Here is a 21404-nt window from a genome sequence, read left to right on the forward strand (position 1 = left end):
TAGGGCCTCCCGGGTAGCTGTGCCACCAGAGACTCTGGGTTCGAGCCCAAGCTCTGTCGCAGCCGGCCCGCGACCGGGAGGTCCATGGGGCGACGCACAATTGGCTAGCATCGTCCGGGTTAGGGAGGGTTTGGCCGGTAGGGATATCCTTGTCTCATCGCGCACTAGTGACTCCTGTGACGGGCCGGGCGCAGTGCACACTGACCAGGTCGCTAGGTGTACGGTGTTTCCTCCGACACATTGGTGCGGCTGGCTTCTGGGTTGGATGCACACTGTTAAGAAGCAGTGCGGCTTGGTTGGGTTGTGTTTCGGAGGACGCATGTTTTTCGACCTTCGTCTCTCCCAAGCCTGTATGGGAGTTGTAGCGATGAGACAAGACAGTAACTACTAACAATTGGATACCATGAAATTGGGGGGAGAAAAAAAACACATGAACCATGTGTTCACCCCAACACAGTTTTGGTAAAAAGCAGAGGAATGGGGCTGGAGAAATGCAACTACTCAAATCCATAGACTATTGTTTTAACCATGTTTTTAGGATATACCGTGTTTGTTTACATTTCATTTGTTTGCAAACATTGAAGTAAATGTGGAGTTTTCTTACAAGTGAAACTGCAAAATAGATTTTCACAAATCACATGTGAGGTGAAAACAACATGTTTATTCTCCTCACAAGTGAAAATGTGGTGTTAACATGTAAACTCTGAATTTAATACATGAAAACAAGGTTTCGCATATGATATTTAAACTCAACGTGTCAAAACTGCTATTTCACATCTGAAACTGCAAATTTGACATGTGCTTTTTTGTAAGGGTGGCTGGAACCCAAATCTTCAGAATAAGTGGCCAGAACTAACCCTTTTTAAACTCCACTGGACAAAAATAGAAAACGCAACATGTAAAGTGTTGGTCTCATGTTCATGAGCTGAAATAAAAGATCCCAGAATTTTTTCATATGCACATAAAGCGTATTTCTTTCACATTTTGAGCACAAATTTGTTTAAAATCCATGTTAGTGAGCATTTCCCCTTTGCCAAGATAATCAATCCACCTGACAGGTGTGGCATATCAAGAAGCTGATTAAACAGCATGATCTTTACACAGGTGCACCTTGAAGTGGGGATTATAAAAGGTAACTAAAAAATGTGCAGTTTTGTCACAACAAAATGCCACAGATGTCTCAAGTTTTGTGGGAGCGTGTGATTGGCATGCTGACTGATGGAATTGTCCATCAGAGCTGTTTCCAGATAATTTAATGTTGATTTCTCTACCAGAAGGCGCCTCCAACATCGTTTTAGAGAATTTGGCAGTACGTCCAACAGGCCTCAAAAACGCTGACCACGTGTAACCACGCCAGCCTAGGAATACTAAAGTATTCAGACCAAGACTTTTCCACATTCTGTTACATTAAAGCCTTATTTTAAAATGTATTCATTGTTTTTTTTCTGAAATATCTTATTGATATAAGTATTCAGACCCTTTACTGCAGAAATGTTTTGGAACCTTTCCCCAGATCTGTGCCTCAATTACAATCCTGTCTCAGAGCTCTACGGACAATTCCTTCGACCACATGACTTGGTTTTTGCTCTGACATGCACTGTCAATTGTGGGGCCTTACAGGTGCATGCCTTTCCAAATCACGTCCAATCACTTGAATTTACCACAGGTGGACTCTTAAGTTGTAGAAACATCTCAAGGATGATCAATCGAAACAGGATGCACCTAAGTTCAATTTCGAGTCTCATAGCAAAGGGTCTGAATACTTCTGTAAATAAGGTATCTGTTTATTATATATAATACATTTGCAAACATTTCTAAAAACGTGTTGTTACTTTGTCATTACAGGGTATTGTGTGTAAATTGATGAGGAAAAACATGTATTCTATATATTTTAGAATAAGGCTGTAACGTAACAAATTATTCTTATTATTTTTTTATTGGTGGATATGGCATCTTTGGGGAAAACAACTCTTAATATTTACTTGGTTATCATTTTTAGAATCTCCATATTGGTTCCAAAAACACCTATTGCATGATATCAAGAGGTTATATTCCAGGGCATTTATGAAACTGTCAGAAATCAAGGCTTGTAGCAGGTGTTTTGCATTTCTTTGGGAATTTTAACAGCCCAAGGACAACAATGTCACTCTGGATTCATGACTTCATTGAATTCCAGTCTTAATAAAAGACAGCAACCTGTTTACTGATGCGGTTGACATGTAGACATGACTCAGAGGAGTGTGTTGCACAGTGGATGGGCTGCACTGACCTGGAAATTGAGAAACACAGTGAGAAGGCCAAAGAAGAAGGCCATGGCGCTGAAGCCGAAGATGAGGAGGGGTCTTCTGCCGATGCGCTCAATCACAAGGCCCTGGGGGAGAGAGAATGGGGGAAAAAAACACTGGAACAGTGAGGAACTAGCAGGACTTGTCCAATTGAACGCTCATTCTAATTCTCTATTGCAAAACATATTTTTTTAATTACTGTAGTCTGTCCTAATTAAACAAAACCTAGCATTGGCATTATTTCATACAATTTTCCACTGTCAATCTAGTACTGGCATAGTATAGACCGTTTTTTTCTCCGGTGAATATATTTCTACCAGTTATTGTGTGTGTTAATATTGTGTTCTGTGGTAATAGTTGTGGTATAGGGGATAATAAACTCTAGGGGTTGAGACTGGAGTTTGCGACCAGAGATCGAAACCCTCTCCCAGAAGCTTAGCCAAAGCCCAGGATATTTCCATTCCCAATATGGGGACGAGCATCTGAGCATGAAAGTATTCATAGCACGACCACCACCTATCCCATGCAGTCGGATTCTGCAATGTCGTTCAAGGGTCACTGGTTACTTTAAAGCAACGCCCCAGGGGTCCCTGGGTGGAAAGAGAGAGACGAGAGAATGTGGACTTGTTCTGTGGATGAGATGGTATCGTCAGTGCTGAAATAAGGCAAACAATGAAAGCCCGAAGTGGGCGGTTCAAGGACAATTGAAATAAATGTATTACTCCCTAATCTATGGATATCACATGACTGGGAATACAGATGTGCACCTGTTGGTCACAGATACCTTTTAAAAAAAAGGTAAGGGCGTGGATCAGAAAACCAGTCAGTATGTGGTGTGACCACCATTTGACTAATGCAGTGCAACATATCCCCCTTGCATAGAATTGATCAGGCTGATGACTGTGGCCTGTGGAATGTTATCCCACTCCTCTTCAATGGCTGTGCGAAGTTGAAGGATATTGTTGGGAACTGAAACACGTTGATCCAGAGCATCCTAAACATGCTCAATGTGTGACATGCCTGGTGAGTATGGAGTCCATGAAAGAACATGGACATTTTGAGCTTCAGGAATTGTGTACAGATCTTTGCGACATGGGGCCGTGCGTGCATTATCATGCAAAAACATGAGGTAATGACGGAGGATGAGTGGTACAACAATGGGCCTCAGGATCTCGTCACTGTATCTCTGTACATTCAAATTGCCATCGATAAAATGCAACTATGTTTGTTGTCCATAGCTTATGCCTGGTAACAGCTCTACTGGACATTCCTGAAGTCAGCATGCCAATTGCACACGTGGCATTGTGTTATGTGGCAAAACTGCACATTTTAGAGTGGCCTTTTATTTACAAGATGCACCTGTGTAATGAGCATGCTGATTAATCAGCTTCTTGATATGTAACACCTGTCAGGTGGATGGATTATCTTGGCAAAAGATAAATGCTTACTAACAGGAATGAAAAAAAAAAAAAAAAAAAGAAATGAGCTTTTTGTGCACATGAAACATTTCTGGGATATTTCATTTCAGCCCATGAAACATGGATCCAACACTTGCATTTATATTTTTGTTCAGTAGTTTAGTTTATTAATTCAACCACTTAGAAAAACAAGCACACAACTTGAAAAAGCCATTACATGCACTTCAGTAAAATCATCAAGGATAACACACAAAGTCTGGGACAGTTGAAGTCAGAAGTTTAACTACACTTAGGTTGGGGTCATTATAACTCATTTTTCAACCACTCCACAAATTATAGTTTTGGCAAATCGGTAGGGACATTTACTTTGTGCATGACGCAAGTAATTTTTCCAACAATTGTTTACAGGCAGATTATTTCACTTATAATTCACTGTATCACAATTCCAGTGGGTCAGAAGTGTACATACACTAAGTTGACTGTGCCTTTAAACAGTTTAGAAAATTCCAGAAAATGATATCATGGCTTTAGAAGCTGCTGATAAGCTAATTGACATAATTTGAGTCAATTGGAGGTGTACCTGTGGACTTTTTTCAAGGCCTACCTTCAAACTCAGTGCCTCTTTGCTTGACATCATGGGAAAATGTAAAGAAATCTCAGAACAAAGATTGTAGACCTCCACAAGTCTGCTTCATCTTTGGGAGCAATTTCCAAACTACTGAAGGTACCACATTCATCTGTACAAACAATAGTACGCAAGTAAACACACCATGGGACCACGCAGCCTTCATTATCGCTCAGAAAAGAGATGTGTAATGTCTCCTAGAGATGAACGTACTTTGGTGTGAAAAGTGCAAATCAATCCCAGAACAACAGCAAAGGTCCTTGTGAAACAGGTACAAAAGTATCTATATCCACAGTAAAACGAGTCCTATATCGACATAACCTGAAAGGCCGCTCAGCAAGGAAGAAACAACTGCTCCAAAACCTCCAAATAAAGCCAGACTATGGATTGCACATGGGGACAAAGATGTCCTCTGGTCTGATGAAAGAAAAATAGAACTGTTTGGCCAAAATGACCATTGTTATGTTTGGAGGAAAAAGGGGGAAGCTTGCATGCCGAAGAACACATTTACATTTACATTTAAGTCATTTAGCAGCCGCTCTTATCCAGAGCGACTTACAAATTGGTGCATGCACCTTATGACATCCAGTGGAACAGCCACTTTACAATAGTGCATCTAAATATTTTAGGGGGGGTGAGAAGGATTACTTATCCTATCCTAGGTATTCCTTAAAGAGGAACCATGAAGCAAATGGGTCTTCCAAATGGACAATGACCCCAAGCATACTTTCAAAGTTATAGCAAAATGGCTTAAGGACAACAAAGTCAAGGTATTGGTATTGGAGTGGCCATCACAAAGCCTTGACCTCACACCTATAGAACATTTGTGGGCAGAACTGAAAAAGTGTGTGCGAGCAAGGAGGCCTACAAACCTGACTCAGTTACACCAGCTGGCCCATTCAGGAGGAATGGGCCAAGATTCACCCAACTTATTGTGGTAAGCTTGTGGTAAGCTTGTGGAGGCTACCCAAAACGTTTGACCCAAGTTAAACAATTTCAAGGCAATGCTACCAAATACTAATTGAATGTATGTAAACTTCTGATCCACTGGGAATGAGATGAAAGAAAGAAATGCTGAAATAAATCATTCTCTCTACTATTATTCTGACATTTCACATTCTTAAAATAAAGTGGTGATCCTAACTGACCTAAGGACAGGGAAATTTTACTCGGATTAAATGTCAGGAATTGTGAAAAATTGAGTTTAAATGTAGTTGGTTAAGATGTATGTAAACTTCTGACTTCAACTGTATTTCCATTGTGGTCCTCTTGAGACAAGATGGCTAGGCAAGATCGAACACAGTTAAACACAGTATAGCATTGAAAAATAGTGGACATTCACATGTGAGCACGTGTTTGTTGAAAAGCAGATTGTGTATAAATGCTTGGGGTGTGTACGTGTGTCAGTGCATGTATGTTTGTTGAGTAGTGAGGTGTGTTCTGTGTCTGTGTGCAAACACGCGTGAGAGCATGTGTATTTGTAGACAAATGTGGTCAGTTCTGTGTGTGAGCGTCCATACGCCCTGAAATGGGAGTCTGTGAGTGTGTGTGGTTTGTAGAAAAGCAGGGTTTTGGTCATGCACCAGCAATGGCTTCGTGATCCCAGTCCATCTGGTGCTACGGCTTGAGAAACTTTACTTTACTACTGGTCCCTAAAGGCCTGGAACTTGTCTCACTGATGGTCACATCACTGCACTCAGGCCTCCGCACATGGACCACTAGCCATTATCAAGGCCATATTGGTAGGAGTGTGTGTGTGTGCCACTACTGGTTATGTTACAGAACTCAGCACCTTGGCGCTTGGACATTCAAGGGGACGTGTGTGCTTGTGTAATAAAAAGGCCCACTGTCTCAAGTTGGTTTTATACACTTCAGGGCAATATTCATCCGCATTACACTCATAGAAAAATGTTTTTTTTGGCTGTCCCCATAGGAGAACCCTTCGAAGAACCCTTGTTGGTTCCAAGTAGAACCCTTTTGGGTTCCATGTAGAACTGTTTTGGGTTCCATGTAGAACCCTTTCCATAGAGGGTTCTACATGGAACCCAAAATGGTTCTACCTGGAACCAAAAATAATTTTACCTGGAACCAAAAAGGGTTCTCCCATCGGGACGGCCGAATAACCCTTTTTTATAAGAGTGTAGAGGCACGAGGACAGAATTACTGGCCTCTAATAATTACATCTCTTTACCACATTGCAGTAACGACATTTCCCAATATCAAAACCTATGGAGGAAATGTGAAGTACATTAACATGCATAACTGCTTCATGGACTTGCAGACACTGAACTGTCTTCTCTTTGTGTCAACTGGCATAACCTCCTAGCCCTAGCAGAATGGTTTGAAAAATAAACCACCCTCCGTTCAAACTGCCCAGGCCTACATAGAAGGTCACTTATTATTAACACATATCCAGGGAATGACTCGTGGATGTTTGAGTTTGTTTTCCTTTTCCGGCCCCAGAGGGCACGCAGAGCGACGTTAAACCTGATTTGATGTGCCAGCACACACTCTACATGACATCATCACTCTGACACGCCACCCATAAGGTGTTTCCCCAGCAACGGAGGCAAACAGCAAAAGGGCGATGGCACACTGCATGACAATGGTGTGTGTGTGTGTGTGTGTATATATGTGTTTGATAATTAGGTTATTAATGAAAACAAACATATTTATGCTTTAAATAGGCTGAAAGTTCAATATTTACAATATTTTCTGCTGTAACTGGGGTTGTTAATCATGCCCTGCAATGTGCTAATAGAAATGGAAATCATTTGAATAAGTACCAATGTATCATCCTTGACTCGAGAAGAATGGAACTTGATATTTCTTTGTTGAAGTGAGTAACGTTACCACTTTACCCCCGCCTACATGTACATACCTACCTCAACTACCTCGTGTGTTTTTATGTTCTTATTTAACTCTGCATCGTTGTGAAAGAGCTTGTAAGTCAGCATTTCACTGTAAGGTCTACTGCACATGTTGAATTCGGCACATGTGACAAATAAAATTTGATTTGATAAACAATCCTATCCCAGAACATATACACGACTTCAGGTTAAGACCGAACTCCAGCCTTACTCAACAGTGGTTGATGACTCACTGTCGTTGCCTTCTGGCCTTTGCGGATCTGCTGGGTAAGGACAGCGGCATCAGGATATAAATATATCCGGAGACACAAACATACACCCTGCAAGTCCAATTAGAAACAAAAAAGTCAGCAGCGGTTTTCTCAAGCCCAGTACATGCAAGCAATGATGCAGAAGTGGGCATGGAGCGTGTGCAGACAAATATCATCACTTGAACTTCAATACTAAGTCCAGTCCAGTACAGTAAATAATGAGTTGGTTCCTCTATCCTCTCACTCCAGCTTATCCCACTCTACTGGAGAGCAACAGAGATGAACATTTTTGGCAGTATTAATGTGTAGAATTAAAGTTTAAATTTGAAAGAAAAATGATAAAAAGGAACAATGCTTTGATCTTAGATTAAAAGAGTGTGGCTGATGCTCCACAAAGCCTCGCAGTGGTTGACAGACCAAGATGAAAAGGGTTTCCTGTCTTATTTTTGCAAGCGCAACACAAGTTCAGTCTTGAATCATTTTCTCCTCAAAGCTATGTGGCATCGGACGTATTGCACGACACACAAACTTTATCTACAGTGCCTTCAGAAAGTATTCACACCCCATGAACTTTTCCACATTTTGTTGTGTTATAGCCTGAATTTAAAATGTATTCAATTCAGATTTGTTGGTCACTGGCCTAGACACAAAAGGCAATAATGTTGAAGTGGAATTATGTTTTTAAATGTTGTTGTTTAAAAAAGTATAATAATAAAGGAAAATATGAAATGTCTTGAAATGTCCATTAAGTATTCTACCATTAAAAATGTGCTTAACAAGTCACAATAAGTTGCATGAATTCACTCAATAATAGCATTTAACATGATAAAAATGAATACCTCATCTCTGTACCCCACCCATACAATTACCTGTAAGGTCCCTCAGTCAAGCACTGACTGAACACTGCAAATAGTCCGGGTAGCCATTTTATTAGCTGTTCAGGAGTCTAATACTTGGGTGCAGAAGCTTTTAAGAAGCATTTTGGACCTAGACTTGGCGCTCCGGTACCGCTTGCCATGCGGTAGTAAAGAGAACCGTCTATGACTAGGGTGGCTGGAGTCTTTGGCAATTTTTAGGGCTGTAATCACAGCTGTAATTGCTGCCTAAGAAGCTTTTACAAAGTATTGACTCAAGGGTGTGAATACTTATGCAAATGCTATATTTCTGTATTTCATTGTCAATAAATTTGCAAAAGATTCTAAAAACATGGCGTATTGTGTGTAGATTGTTGAGAAAAAAAATTATTTAATCCATTTTGAATTCAAGCCGTAACACAACAAAATGTGGAATAAGTCAAGGGGTATGAATACTGAAGGCACAAACCTTTTTCACTAGTTGTTTAACTTGGAATAGTGTGCACTCAAATGTTTCTCAGTCAGCACTTTCGTAGACTGGTTTTCACCAGAATCTAGCCGTATTGCGAGCGACCAATAAGTGACCACATTCTAGAAACAGTCCTTAAAAGTTTCCACATCGATGAGTCAATAAAGGGATTGGACTTTATAGAATAAACTATAATTCTTATTCGCTACATCAATTTTTGGACTAATACATTCATTAAAAATACCCATTGTTTAGTCCAACTGTTGTAACCCATCAGAACCCAAAATATAAGCTTGTTTTACTCAAATTTTGTAAACAATGTACATGTAAATAAACACTATATAGCATCAAAACAAGGTTAAAACCATCATTTTGATATGGTCTTTCCTTGCATGCATAGTTCTGTCTATGAACTTGAGAGTTGTTACATTTCTCCAGGCCCATCCATCAGCTTTTTACCAAAACACAGGTGGGATGACCGCTTTGTTATTGTTTTAGTTAAGGATTCTAGCTTTTATATATAATTCTGGTAGTCGCAGACTGCTTGCTAAACTATAATTGTCAATGTTGCCATATTTTATGATCAACATTACTGCAAAAACATAGCGTTGTAAATCAAATCGTATTTGCCCCATGCAGCGAATACAACAGGTACAGACTTGCTTATGAGTTAAAAAAATTATACAAATAATAAATAGTAACATATAAAATACACAAGAATGGAGCTCTATACAGGGAGTACCAGTACCAGATCAATGTGCAGAGGTACGAGATATTTGAGCTAGATATGTACATGAAGGCAGGGTAAAGTGACTAGGCTTCAAAATATATAATAAAGAAATGTAAAGAACAGAGTAGAAGTGGCAATTGATGTGTAAAAGTGTGTGTGTGTGTGTGTGTGTGTGTGTGTGTGTGTGTGTGTGTGTGTGTGTGTGTGTGTGTGTGTGTGTGTGTGTGTGTGTGTGTGTGTGTGTGTGTGTGTGTGTGTGTGTGTGTGTGTGTGTGTGTGTGTACATAGTGTGTATACTGTACATACACATGTGAGTGTGCATACAGTCAGTGCAAGACAGGGTCAGTGCAGATAGTCCGGGAAACCTTTTAATGAACAGTCTATGGCTAGGGTGGCTGGTCCTTGGCAATTTTGGGGAATAGCAATGGGATAATCCATACATTTACAGTGCCAATAATAACAATAAGCATTTATTTGGGCTGCAATCTGAGGTGAAGTTAGTTGCCGATTTCTGCGGCTGGTACCTCTACTGAACGTATTCTTTTTTTTCTTCACCTTTATTTAACCAGGTAGGCCAGTTAAGAACAAGTTCTCATTTACAACTGCGACCTGGCCAAGATAAAGCAAAGTAGTGTGACAAAAACAACAGAGTTACACATGGAATAAACAAACAGAGTCAATAACACAATAGAAGAATATGTATACAGTGTGTGCAAATGAAGTAAGGAGGTAAGGCAATAAATAGGCCATAGTGGCAAATTAATTACAATTTAGCAATTAACACTGGAGTGATAGATGTACAGATGAGGATGGTAGTTGATTGGAAGGTAGTTAGTTGATTGGATGGGCTATTTACAGATGGGCTGTGTACAGCTGTACCGATCAGTAAGCTGCTCTGACAGCTGATGCTTAAAGGTAATGAGGGAGATATAAGTCTCCAACTTCAGTGATTTTTGCAATTCGTTCCAGTCATTGGCAGCAGAGAACTGGAAGGAAAGCGGCCAAAGAGATGTTGGCATTGGAGGTGACAAATGAAATATACCTGCTGGAGCGCATGCTACGGGTGGGTGTTGCTATGGTGACCAGTGAGCTGAGATAAGGCAGAGCTTTACCTAGCAAAGACTTATAGATGACCTGGACTCAGTGGGTTTGGAGATGAATATGTAGCGGGGACCAGCCAACGAGAGCATATAGGTCGCAGTGGTGGGTAGTATATGGGGCTTTGGTGACAAACGGGATGGCACTGTGACAGACTGCATCCAATTTGCTGAGTAGGGTGTTGGAGGCTATTTTGTAAATGACATCACCAAAGTCAAGGATCGGTAGGATAGTCAGTTTTACGAGGGTATGTTTGGCAGCATGAGTGAAGGAGGCTGTGTTGCGAAATAGGAAGCTTATTCTAGATTTAATTTTGGATTGGAGATGATTAATATAAGTCTGGAAGGAGAGTTTACAGTCCAACCAGACACCTAGGTATTTGTAGTTGTCCACATATTCTAAGTCAGAACCGTCCAGAGTAGTGATGCTAGACGGGCGAGCAGGTACGGGCAGCGATCGGTTGAAGAGCATGCATGTAGTTTTACTAAAATTAAGAGCAGTTGGAGGCCACGGAAGGAGTGTTGTATGGCATTAAAGCTTATTTGGAGTCCAAAGAAGGGCCAGATGTATACAGAATGGTGTCGTGGGCATAGTGGTGGATCAAAGAATCACCCGCAACAAGAGCGACATCATTGACATATACAGAGAAGAATCAGCCCGAGAATTGAACCCTGTGGCAACCCCATAGAGACTGCCAGAGGTCCGGACAACAGGCCCTCCGATTTGACACACTGAACTCTATCTGAGAAGTAAGTAGTGAACCAGGCGGGGCAGTCATAAGAGAAACCAAGGCTGTTGAGTCTGCCGATAAGAATATGGTGATTGACAGAGTCGAAAGCCTTGGCGAGGTCGATGAAGACGGCTGCACAGTACTGTCTTTTATCGATGGCGGTTAATTAAGACCTTGAGTGTGGCTGAGGTGCACCCATGACCAGCTCGGAAACCAGATTGCATTGCGGAGAAGGTACGGTGGGATTCGACATGATCGGTGATCTGTTTGTTCACTTGGCTTTTGAAGACTTTAGAAAGGCAGGGCAGGATGGATATAGGTCTGTAACAGTAACATCTACTAAATATGTGTTATTCTCCGCAGCAGAGGTAACCCCTTGGTCTTCCTTTCCTGTGGCGGTCCTCATGAGAGCCAGTTTCATCATAGCACTTGATGGTTTTTGCTAATGCACTTGTTCCGGATTGACTGACCTGTCTTAAAGTAATGATGGACTGTTGTTTCTCTTTGCTTATTTGAGCTGTTCTTGGCATAATATGGACTTGGTCTTGTACCAAATAGGGCTATCTTCTGTATACCACCCCTACCATGTCACAACACAACTGATTGGCTAAACGCAATAAGGAAATCCACAAATGAACTTTTAACAAGGCACCACATATATAAATATATATAAATACACATTCATACACACATATACAGTTGAAGTCTGAACTGTACATACACTTAGGTTGGCATCACTAAAACTTGTTATTCAAACACTAACAAACCATAGTTTTGGCAAGTCGGTTAGGACATCTACTTTGTGCATGACACAAGTACATTTTCCAACAATTGTTTACAGACAGAATATGTCACTTATAATTCACTGTACAATTCCAGTGGGTCAGAAGTTTACATACACTAAGTTGACAGTGCCTTTAAACAGCTTGGAAAATTCCAGAAAATTATGTCATGGCTTTAGAAGCTTCTGATAGGCCAATTCACATAATTTGAGTCAGTTGGAGGTGTACCTGTGGATGTATATCAAGGCCTACTTTCAACCTCGGGGCCTCTTCGCTTGACACATTGTGAAAATCTAAAGAATTCAGACAAGACCTCAGAACAAAGATTGTAGACCTCCACAAGTCTACTTCATCCTTGGGAGCAATTTCCAAATGCCTGAAGGTACCACGTTCAACTGCACAAACAATAGTACGCAAGTATAAACACCATGGGACGACGCAGCCGTCATAACACTCAGGAAGGAGACGCGTTCTGTCTCCTAGAGATGAACGTACTTCGGTGTGAAAAGTGCAAATCAATCCCAGATCAACAGCAAAGGACCTTGTGAGATGTTGGAGAAAACAGTTACACAAGTATCTATATCCACAGTAAAACGAGTCATATATCAACATTACCTGAAAGGCCTCTCAGCAAGGAAGAAGCTACTGTTCCAAAACCGCCATAAAAAAGCCAGACTACGATTTGCAACTCTACATGGGGACAAAGATCGTACTTTTTGGAGAAACGTCCTCTGGTCTGATGAAACAAAAAAATAACTGGTTGGCCATAATGACCATCGTTATGTTAGGAGGAAAAATAGGGAGGCTTGCAAGCCGAAGAACACCATCCCAACCGTGAAGCACAGGTGTGGCAGCATCATGTTGAGGGGGTGCTATGCTGCAGGAGGGACTGGTGCACTTCACAAAATAGATGGCACCATGAGGAACAAAAATTCTGTGGATATATTGAAGCAACATCTCAAGACATCAGTCAGGAAGTTGAAGCTTGGTCGCAAATGGGTCTTCCAAATGGACAATGACCCCCAAGCATACTTCCAAAGTTGTGACAAAATGGCCTAAGGACAACAAAGTCAAGGTATTGGAGTGGCCATCACAAAGCCCTGACCTCAATCCCATAGAACATTTGTGGGCAGAACTGAAAAAGTGTGTGAGTGCAAGGAGGCCTAAAAACCTGACTCAGTTACAACAGCTGTCAGGAGGAATGGGCCAAAATGCACCAAATTATTGTGGGAAGCTTGTGGAAGGCTACCCAAAACAATTGACCCAAGTTAAACAATTTAAAGGCAATGCTACCAAATACTAATTGAGTGCATTCTGACCCACTGGGAATGTGATGAAAGAAATGAAAGCTGAAATAAATCATTCTCTGCTATTTTTCTGACATTTCACGTTCTTAAAATAAAGTGGTGATCCTAACTGACCTAAGACAGGGAATTTTAACTTGGATTAAATGTCAGGAATTGTGTAAAACAGAGTTTAAATGTATTAGTTTAAGGTGTATGTAAACTTCCGACTTCAACTCTATACACCCCCGCCCACCCCCATGTGTATCGTTAGATATTACTACTGGAGCTAGGAACACAAGCATTTTGGTACACCCGCAATAACATCTGCTAAATATGTGTATGCGACCAATAAGATTTGATCTCTTTTTCAGCATAACACCTCGTATCATCCTACCCTCCCTGCTCTTCTCTTCCATAATTACAGATCCTATCGTAATTTCCCTCGAGCAAAAGGACAGAAGTAAGATGCCGTCCCCAGTTCCCACACACTGCGTTGCGTGTGTGTGTGTGTGCCAGCCTAGGAATACTCTTCCCCCAAACTAATTACCAGAAACCGTCACGAAGCGAACGCGCTCTTCTCCCTGACGTAACGTCAGTATTTGGGCTGCAGAGATGATCCACCCTCTGTGCGCACACAGAGAGAACTCCCAGGGGTTACAGTTAGCCTATTATGCACTGTAATTCCCACATAGGCGCATGTGCTTCCCCGTGTTATACCGCCAATGGCGTCATGATGAGAGATGCAAGCTCTCTTGCGTGGATGGTGTGATTTCTCGAGGCAGGAATAAGATGGAAATAAGAATGGTCCAATACATGTTGAAAAGCACAGTGTGTGTTATATAGTACATTCAGTTTTGGACGTATATCTATGATCATAAAATAGATTTTCAGGAGGATATTGCTCATCATGAATCAAATCATTGTTAGAAATGTGCGTTTATATGAGTGTTCCAAATAGCTGAGTGCAAAATGTTTTATCTATCAACCTTTGATGAATGTTGTTTGCTAGTGAGACCTTTATCATTGCGGGAAGTTTATGTTGATCTGTTACTCTGTCTTGGAGGATAATCACAGGCTGATGACAATGTTTCAATCTTGAGTTTGGAGTGACTGCAGGTGCCACACTCTCGGGTCATTTTTATGAACTTGTCTGCCGCGTGGCTTTTGAACAGAACTTGAGAAGCCTGGGCTTCCGAGGATAGCACTGATAATAAACCTTGAGTCTAATACTCAAGTCACAATGTCCCTGGATAATCTTTCTTATCCTCTGCTGTACATTTGGGGCAGTAGTGGGATTTTACCCCCATTGGCTTATAAACACCAAGTGGGGCACTCAAGTTTAGAGTAGCAGAATATAGCTCCCAGAGCTGTGAGAATACAAGGTGCTCTTTGAGTACAAGTGCAGAGCACTGCACTTAAGAAACCATTTAGCGAAAAACAGCCACCACTTTGCCCCAAAATTAACTATTAATCTGCAATCTGGATAAAGGCCATGCGTTAAAACTCATTGGTAGTTTTTGGTAGTTATTTGCAAGTCAATTACTTCTTCTTTAGAAATGTCAAGATAATAAGTAAATAAGCACCGATCCCGTTTCATATTTTCCTGTGTTACTAACAGCTAGTAGCTGTTTTCGTCTCTATATAGATTTCAAAATTGAATAGGGCCCTTCATGTTGTACACTCACAGTTTGCCCTTGTCACACTACTGTTCTGGGAACATGTGGCGAGTTCGATGGTACATGGAACTCTACTCAAAAACACTCTTTCCAGTTCAAGCGTTGCACTCATTCCAATTATTTGATCAAGAGACAACCCATTAGAACGCATCATGCATCAAAGACCACCGCATGATTTGCAGTATTACACTCAGTTTTACACTCTGCTTCTGGCTTCACACATAAAAGCCCAAGGAGACTACAGTGACGCATACAAAAGTATTCTGAGGTGATAGTTATCCCAGCAGCACACACACATGCCACCGTGTTTCAAGGACTACAGAACCGTTCACTCCCACAGGGGAGCCGATGCAGAAGAATGCCTTAGAGTGGCGTAACCTTACAGAGAATATAAACCAACCAAGGCACTATAGAAAACTAACAGAAAACAAACAGTAGGTACATTCGATACTCTTACATTGGATCAACACACGTCTGGTTGTATTTATCCACCATGACAATAGGCATGGGAATTACATGCCTCTTATAGCACGTCACGCAGAGCCATTATTAATAATACAATTCATTTGGTAACTTTAAACTGAAAGGAAGCTGGAAAAAAGACTACGCAACAGGAACATGCCTGAGGAAGGAAACATCAGCCCTGCAAGCAGCAAAAAGCCTGCCTCTACTGTGCCAAGACCTCATATTCGACAACAAGGTATACTAGAAAAAAAGCCAATTATACTGTACACGTTGAGTTCACAGTCGGTCACTTACAAGATGTCAAATCAAATGTATTTATATAGCCCTTCTTACATCAGCTGATATCTCAAAGTGCTGTACAGAAACCCAGCCTAAAACCCCAAACAGCAAGCAATGCAGGTGTAGAAGCACGGTGGCTAGGAAAAACTCCCTAGAAAGGCCATGAGGGGTGGCCAGTCTTCTTCTGGCTGTGCCAGGTGGAGATTATAACAAAACATGGCCAAGACATGTTCATAAATGACCAGCATGGTGTCACGCCCTGGTCTTAGTATTTTGTGTTTTCTTTATGATTTTGGTATGCCAGGGTGTGACATGGGTTTATTATGTGGTGTGTTTTGTCTTGGGTTTTTTGTAGGTATTGGGATTGTGGCTTAGTGGGGTTATCTAGGATAGTCTATGGCTGTCTGGAGTGGATCTCAATCAGAGGCAGGTGTTTATCGTTGTCTCTGATTGGGAACCATATTTAGGCAGCCATATTCTTTGAGTGTTTCGTGGGTGATTGTTCCTGTCTCTGTGTTAGTTTGCACCATATAGTCTGTTTAGGTTTTTACGTTTGTTGTTTTGTATTGTTATTCGTTTTATTAAACATGTATCAAAATTACCACGCTGTATTTTGGTCCACCTCTCATTCACCGCAAGAAAACCGTTACACATGGTCAAATAATAATAATAATAATAATAATCACAGCAGTTGTCGAGGGTGCAACAGGTCAGCACCTCAGGAGTAAATGTCAGTTGGCATGTACTCCAAATAAGTGGGGACTCAGATTTGGAGGTAGAGGGTAAATATTTATTATGAAGAACATTATTTCAACAGGATACCAAACTATGAAAAATCGAATGCTTAAATTGGAAATAATTATTACTCATCTCAGACATCGTGATCAAGGTACAATTTGGAAAATATGAATTCCCAAACCAGAGTTAGATAATGTGAAAGAGGATCGTAAAAAGATCTCGTCTTTCAGCTAGCTTCTAATAAGAGGCACACGTCCCTGTATTTCAAAGCTACACAGTATGCATGCTTGGCATTTTCATGAGCTCTGCAAGTCAATAAACTGTTGAATGACAATGTGATGAGAAAAGGATTCAATCATAACCTAACACTAAACATTCCACATGACTGCTTATTTCGTCCACCAAATCAACTGGATGGACAGAGTGCAGGAGAAAAGCTCAAATAGCAAAGGCAGAAAATGATGCTGTGATCGACTGTGTCAAGGAAAAGGATGGAGAGAAAAATTTCTTGTCACAGAAAAGGTTCCTACGCATCTGGAAATTCAAATTAGCCTCATGATTTAGATAGATTCAATGAAATCCCAATGAAATCCCATAGTTCTCTTTCTCTCCATGCAGGGCCAGTCTAGACATTTCAGACCAGGGCCTGCTAGCAAAATCCTCTCTCTCTCTCTCTCTCTCTCTCTCTCGTTCTACTAAAGCTGCTCCTGGGCGGTTGAATCTCCCGAACCCGAGAGGTTTAAGGAACTGCATCTCAGTGCTAGAGGCATCACTACAGACCCTGGTTTGATCCCGGGCAACCAGCCGTGATCAGGAGTCCCAAAGGACGGTGCACAATTGGCACAGCATGGTCCGGGTTCGGGGAAGGTTTGGCCGGGGTAGGCCGGCATTGCTAAATAAGACATTGATCTTAACTGACTTGCCTAATTAAATTTACAAATTTAAAATTAAGAAATGTGCTACTGCTACAGTACAGCAAGGTTCTATTTCTTGTATCTGAAATGCATCCACGCACATCAACAACCGTTGTTTTATATATACTGAACAAAAATATAAACGCAACATGGAAAGTGTTGGTCCCGTATTTCATGAGCTGAAATAAAAGATCCCAGAAATGTTCCATTTGCACAAAAAGCGTATTTCTCAAAAATGTTGAGCACAAATTTGTTTATATCCCTGTTAGTGAGTATTTCTCCTTTACCAAACTAATCCATCCACCTGATAGGTGTGGCATATCAAGAAGCTGATTAAACAGCTTGATCCCTACACAGGTGCACCTTGTGCTAGGGACAATAAAAGGCCACTCTAAAATGAGCAGTTTTGTCACACAACGCCACAGATGTCTCAAGTTTAGAGGAATCGTGCAATATCAGTAATGTCCTCCAGAACTGTTGCCAGATAATTGAATGTAAATCTATCTAACATAAGCCGCCTCTAGTGTCGTTTTAGAGAATTTGGCAGTACGTACAACTTTTGATTTTCCCATGATGTCAAGCAAAGAGGCCCTGAGTTTGAAGGTAGACCTTGAAATACATCCACAGGTACACCTCCAATTGACTCAAATGATGTCAATTAGCCTACCAGAAGCTTCTAAAGCCATGACATAATTTTCTGGAATTTTCCAAGCTGTTTAAAGGCACAGTCAACTTAGTGTGTACACTGTACACTTCTGACCCACTGGAATTGTGATACAGTGAATTATAAGTGAAATAATCTGTCTGTAAACAGTTGTTGGAAAAATTACTTGTGTTATGCACAAAGTAGATGTCCTAACCGACTTGCGTTTGTGTTTGAAAAACGTGTTTGTGTTTGAAAAACAAGTTTTAATGACGCCAACCTATGTGTATACTTTGTTGGATATATATACAGTATACATACATACATACATACATACATACATACATACATACATACATACATACATACATACATACATACATACATGTACTCATACATACATGTACTCACACATATATATACATACTGTACATATACATATTTTGAAAATATATTTTCCTTTATTATTTTCTGCAAACACTCCCCTAATTGTAGTAAACTAATAAACAACACGTAGGCTTCTACTTCCAGTTTATACATACTATATACATTTTACGCTCAATCTATTTTACAGCTCCATTCAACCCCTCCCATCTATCTCTTAACCCCATCCATATAGGATTTCTATTTGCCATTATTTTCAACTGTGCTGTGATGCTTCACAAACGTTCTGAACCTTTCTATTCTCAGTTTCTACAGATTCTAATTAAATATTTAAAAAAATTGCTAAAAGTATTATTATATTATTGATCGATTGACTATGACTTTTCAAGTCACCCAGTACTGCTATCTGCAGCATTAGCTCCAGGTAAATGTTGCGATTCAGCCATTTCTTTAATGGAAGCAAGTGGAACGAAACAGGGATAAACATACCTGAATTTGTCCAAAATAAATTCTCCAACTGTTGGACTAATGATTACATTAGTCCAACAGTTGGATCAGCTAAATGCAGGAAAGAGTGTGCAAGGTGGTATTGAATGTATCATGAGTATCATGTAGTAGCCTAAACATATCGGTTTTACATTGAGCTGGGTGAATAGAATATGGAATACAATAAGCAGTAATAGAAATAAGGCCATGCTCATTTAAAAAAGTCATCCCTCATCTTAAACATCACCTACCGCCACTGGCCTAAAGTATAGCCTACTGTATGTAGCCTATCAAAACGAATTGCCCACATAGGCCGTTAATATAAGATATAAAGAGAAGATGAAATTGGGAATAGTGAGGTAGCATAGGGAATGGAGCATGAACTAGAGCGACTGACTTAAAAAATAAAAAACACGCAAAAAACACAGCCCATGTAAAGTGAGTGAAGGCTTAACTGAATGAACAACAGAGAAAATACTATATCAAAGTTTGTTAAAATAGTTTGGGGAACGGGCCTATTTGATGGCATATTTAATGGACGGTGTCAAAACCGATAAGTTTTGTGTTTCCCCGTCTGAGTTGATATGCTGATTTGAGCTGATGGCCCATCAGTTGATTGACAGCTGATTGAACAGCTTGTTGACCAGATGATTTGACCATCCCCACTCCTGCAATTCCCTCCAACCCTGTCTCTTTAATCATGTGGCAATCATTATCATTCAATATTGTGATCACAGTGATTGGATGAATATAAATTGATACAATGATAAAATCCAAACTAATTCACAACAATTGTAAAAATGAAAATGATTTAATTGCATGTACAGTTTACTATTATTCTCAGTTGTATTTGCAATTTTGTTGAGCTGAGACCCTTTTCTTTGACGTGTAAATTATCAGACTATTTGTTTTACTTCTTTAAGTAAATGCAATTAACTTGTAGGCCTAAGCAACCTTCCTAATGTGCTCTCTGCAAAAAAACAACCTCGTCCGACCATGTTTCGCAGAGTGTTCGGTAGCTGCATGTAGCCTACAGTAGGCTTCTTGAAATGTCACCCAGTGGACCTGCAGTCTAAGGTACAATGTAGGTACTAGGTAGGCTATAGTACTGTATTGTACACAAAAACACCTATTCTAGCTGCACCCTGGTGGCAATTCTACATATTTATTTAGACAGTAAAATCTTCCTGCTTCAGGATTATTTTACTCATCTGACGATACGGGTCAAATTAAGATCCAACATCTGTATAGGGCTAGGATTAGATTTAGGGAAAGGGATAGGGTTGGTGGAAAACTGGTTGAACAATTATAAACCGTCTGTAAGAGATGGTAAACAAAAGTATAACAAATTAACCCCAGATAGGAGAGAAAGGGAAGTATTTAATGGTCTGCTTATCTATTCAGATTGGGAACAAAAACAGAGGAAATATAACTAAAAAGCCCTGGGAAATTAATTCCTATCACTGGCTATGTGGTTCATGCAGGGAAGAGGTCAAATTGGGCAAGGATAACATTTGCGAAAATCCCATCTGCTAAATGACAAATGGAGTAAAATAAACTATGGTTCCATGATCACAAACACATACTAGACGAAATGAATCCAGTTTCACACAAAATGTTGAAGTGAACAAGTAACTCAGAAATTATGGGTTGCTGTCCGGTGACTTCAGAGAGTTGCACAATATGACTCTGAGGTCAATGACTTGACACTGAAAGGACTGGTTATTCACAGGTTCCTGTGTAGCCTATTTACTCACCTGCAATGAAGCTGACTAATGTCAAGACAACTTGGGAGCATTTTGCTGAACATGGTGGTGTGCGTCTGTATAAAAGTTAGCTTTTAGTTGTTTTTAAGATTGCCTGAGAGGTTTTACTCACCGAGACAACGGCAGCCAGCGTTTCTATTCCGCCTGTGCTGAGGACGATGTATGGGATCACATTCTCTGCAAAGCCCGAGTCCCTCAAGATCCCATTGGTGTAGTACCAGATCTGTCAAGAGATAACAATGATCAAGAAATACCACCGCATCAAAAGTGTGGACATTTTAGGCCTTGACCTGCAGGCTTTGGCCTGCATGTGCTCATATCTCTTGTACACCACCCATATCAATAAATACATGTGAATAAATGATACCCCACACCAACTGAACCCATTGAAAACGACCCTGATATCAAATAGCATTTAACCATTGAAATGGATGTATACTGTATAGAGATGAATACCTTTTTTTAATCAGTTTCAGAATTAAAGCAGTCAGTGCCAAGTAGTTGGAATACGCAGAAAATACAGAAAAGACGGCATAAATATTAATTCACCCACCAAGGTCGGGAGCAGGGGAATTCAACTGTAATGGGTGCGTGCTGGTGGCAGAGAAGTCAGGCGCAGGAGAACGAACTTGGTATAAACGGAGTCGTTTAACAA

General features: G+C 40.5%; 1 protein-coding gene across 4 annotated transcripts in view; it reads right to left on the minus strand.

The window, feature by feature from the left end:
• The window catches only part of slc2a9l2 (solute carrier family 2 member 9, like 2), a 214750-nt gene that overhangs the window by 104422 nt on the left and 88924 nt on the right, over positions 1 to 21404 (minus strand). For all 4 annotated transcript variants that reach the window (XM_035778674.2, XM_035778676.2, XM_035778675.2 and 1 more), the window contains exons 9-10: positions 20862 to 20972; positions 2270 to 2371 (exon numbers count right to left, since the gene is read on the minus strand). In XM_035778674.2, the coding sequence (XP_035634567.1) occupies positions 2270 to 2371; positions 20862 to 20972 (213 nt within the window). The remainder of the gene's footprint in view (positions 1 to 2269; positions 2372 to 20861; positions 20973 to 21404) is intronic.

This window comes from Oncorhynchus keta, chromosome 10 (assembly GCF_023373465.1).
Source record: "Oncorhynchus keta strain PuntledgeMale-10-30-2019 chromosome 10, Oket_V2, whole genome shotgun sequence".
Taxonomy (NCBI): domain Eukaryota; kingdom Metazoa; phylum Chordata; class Actinopteri; order Salmoniformes; family Salmonidae; genus Oncorhynchus; species Oncorhynchus keta.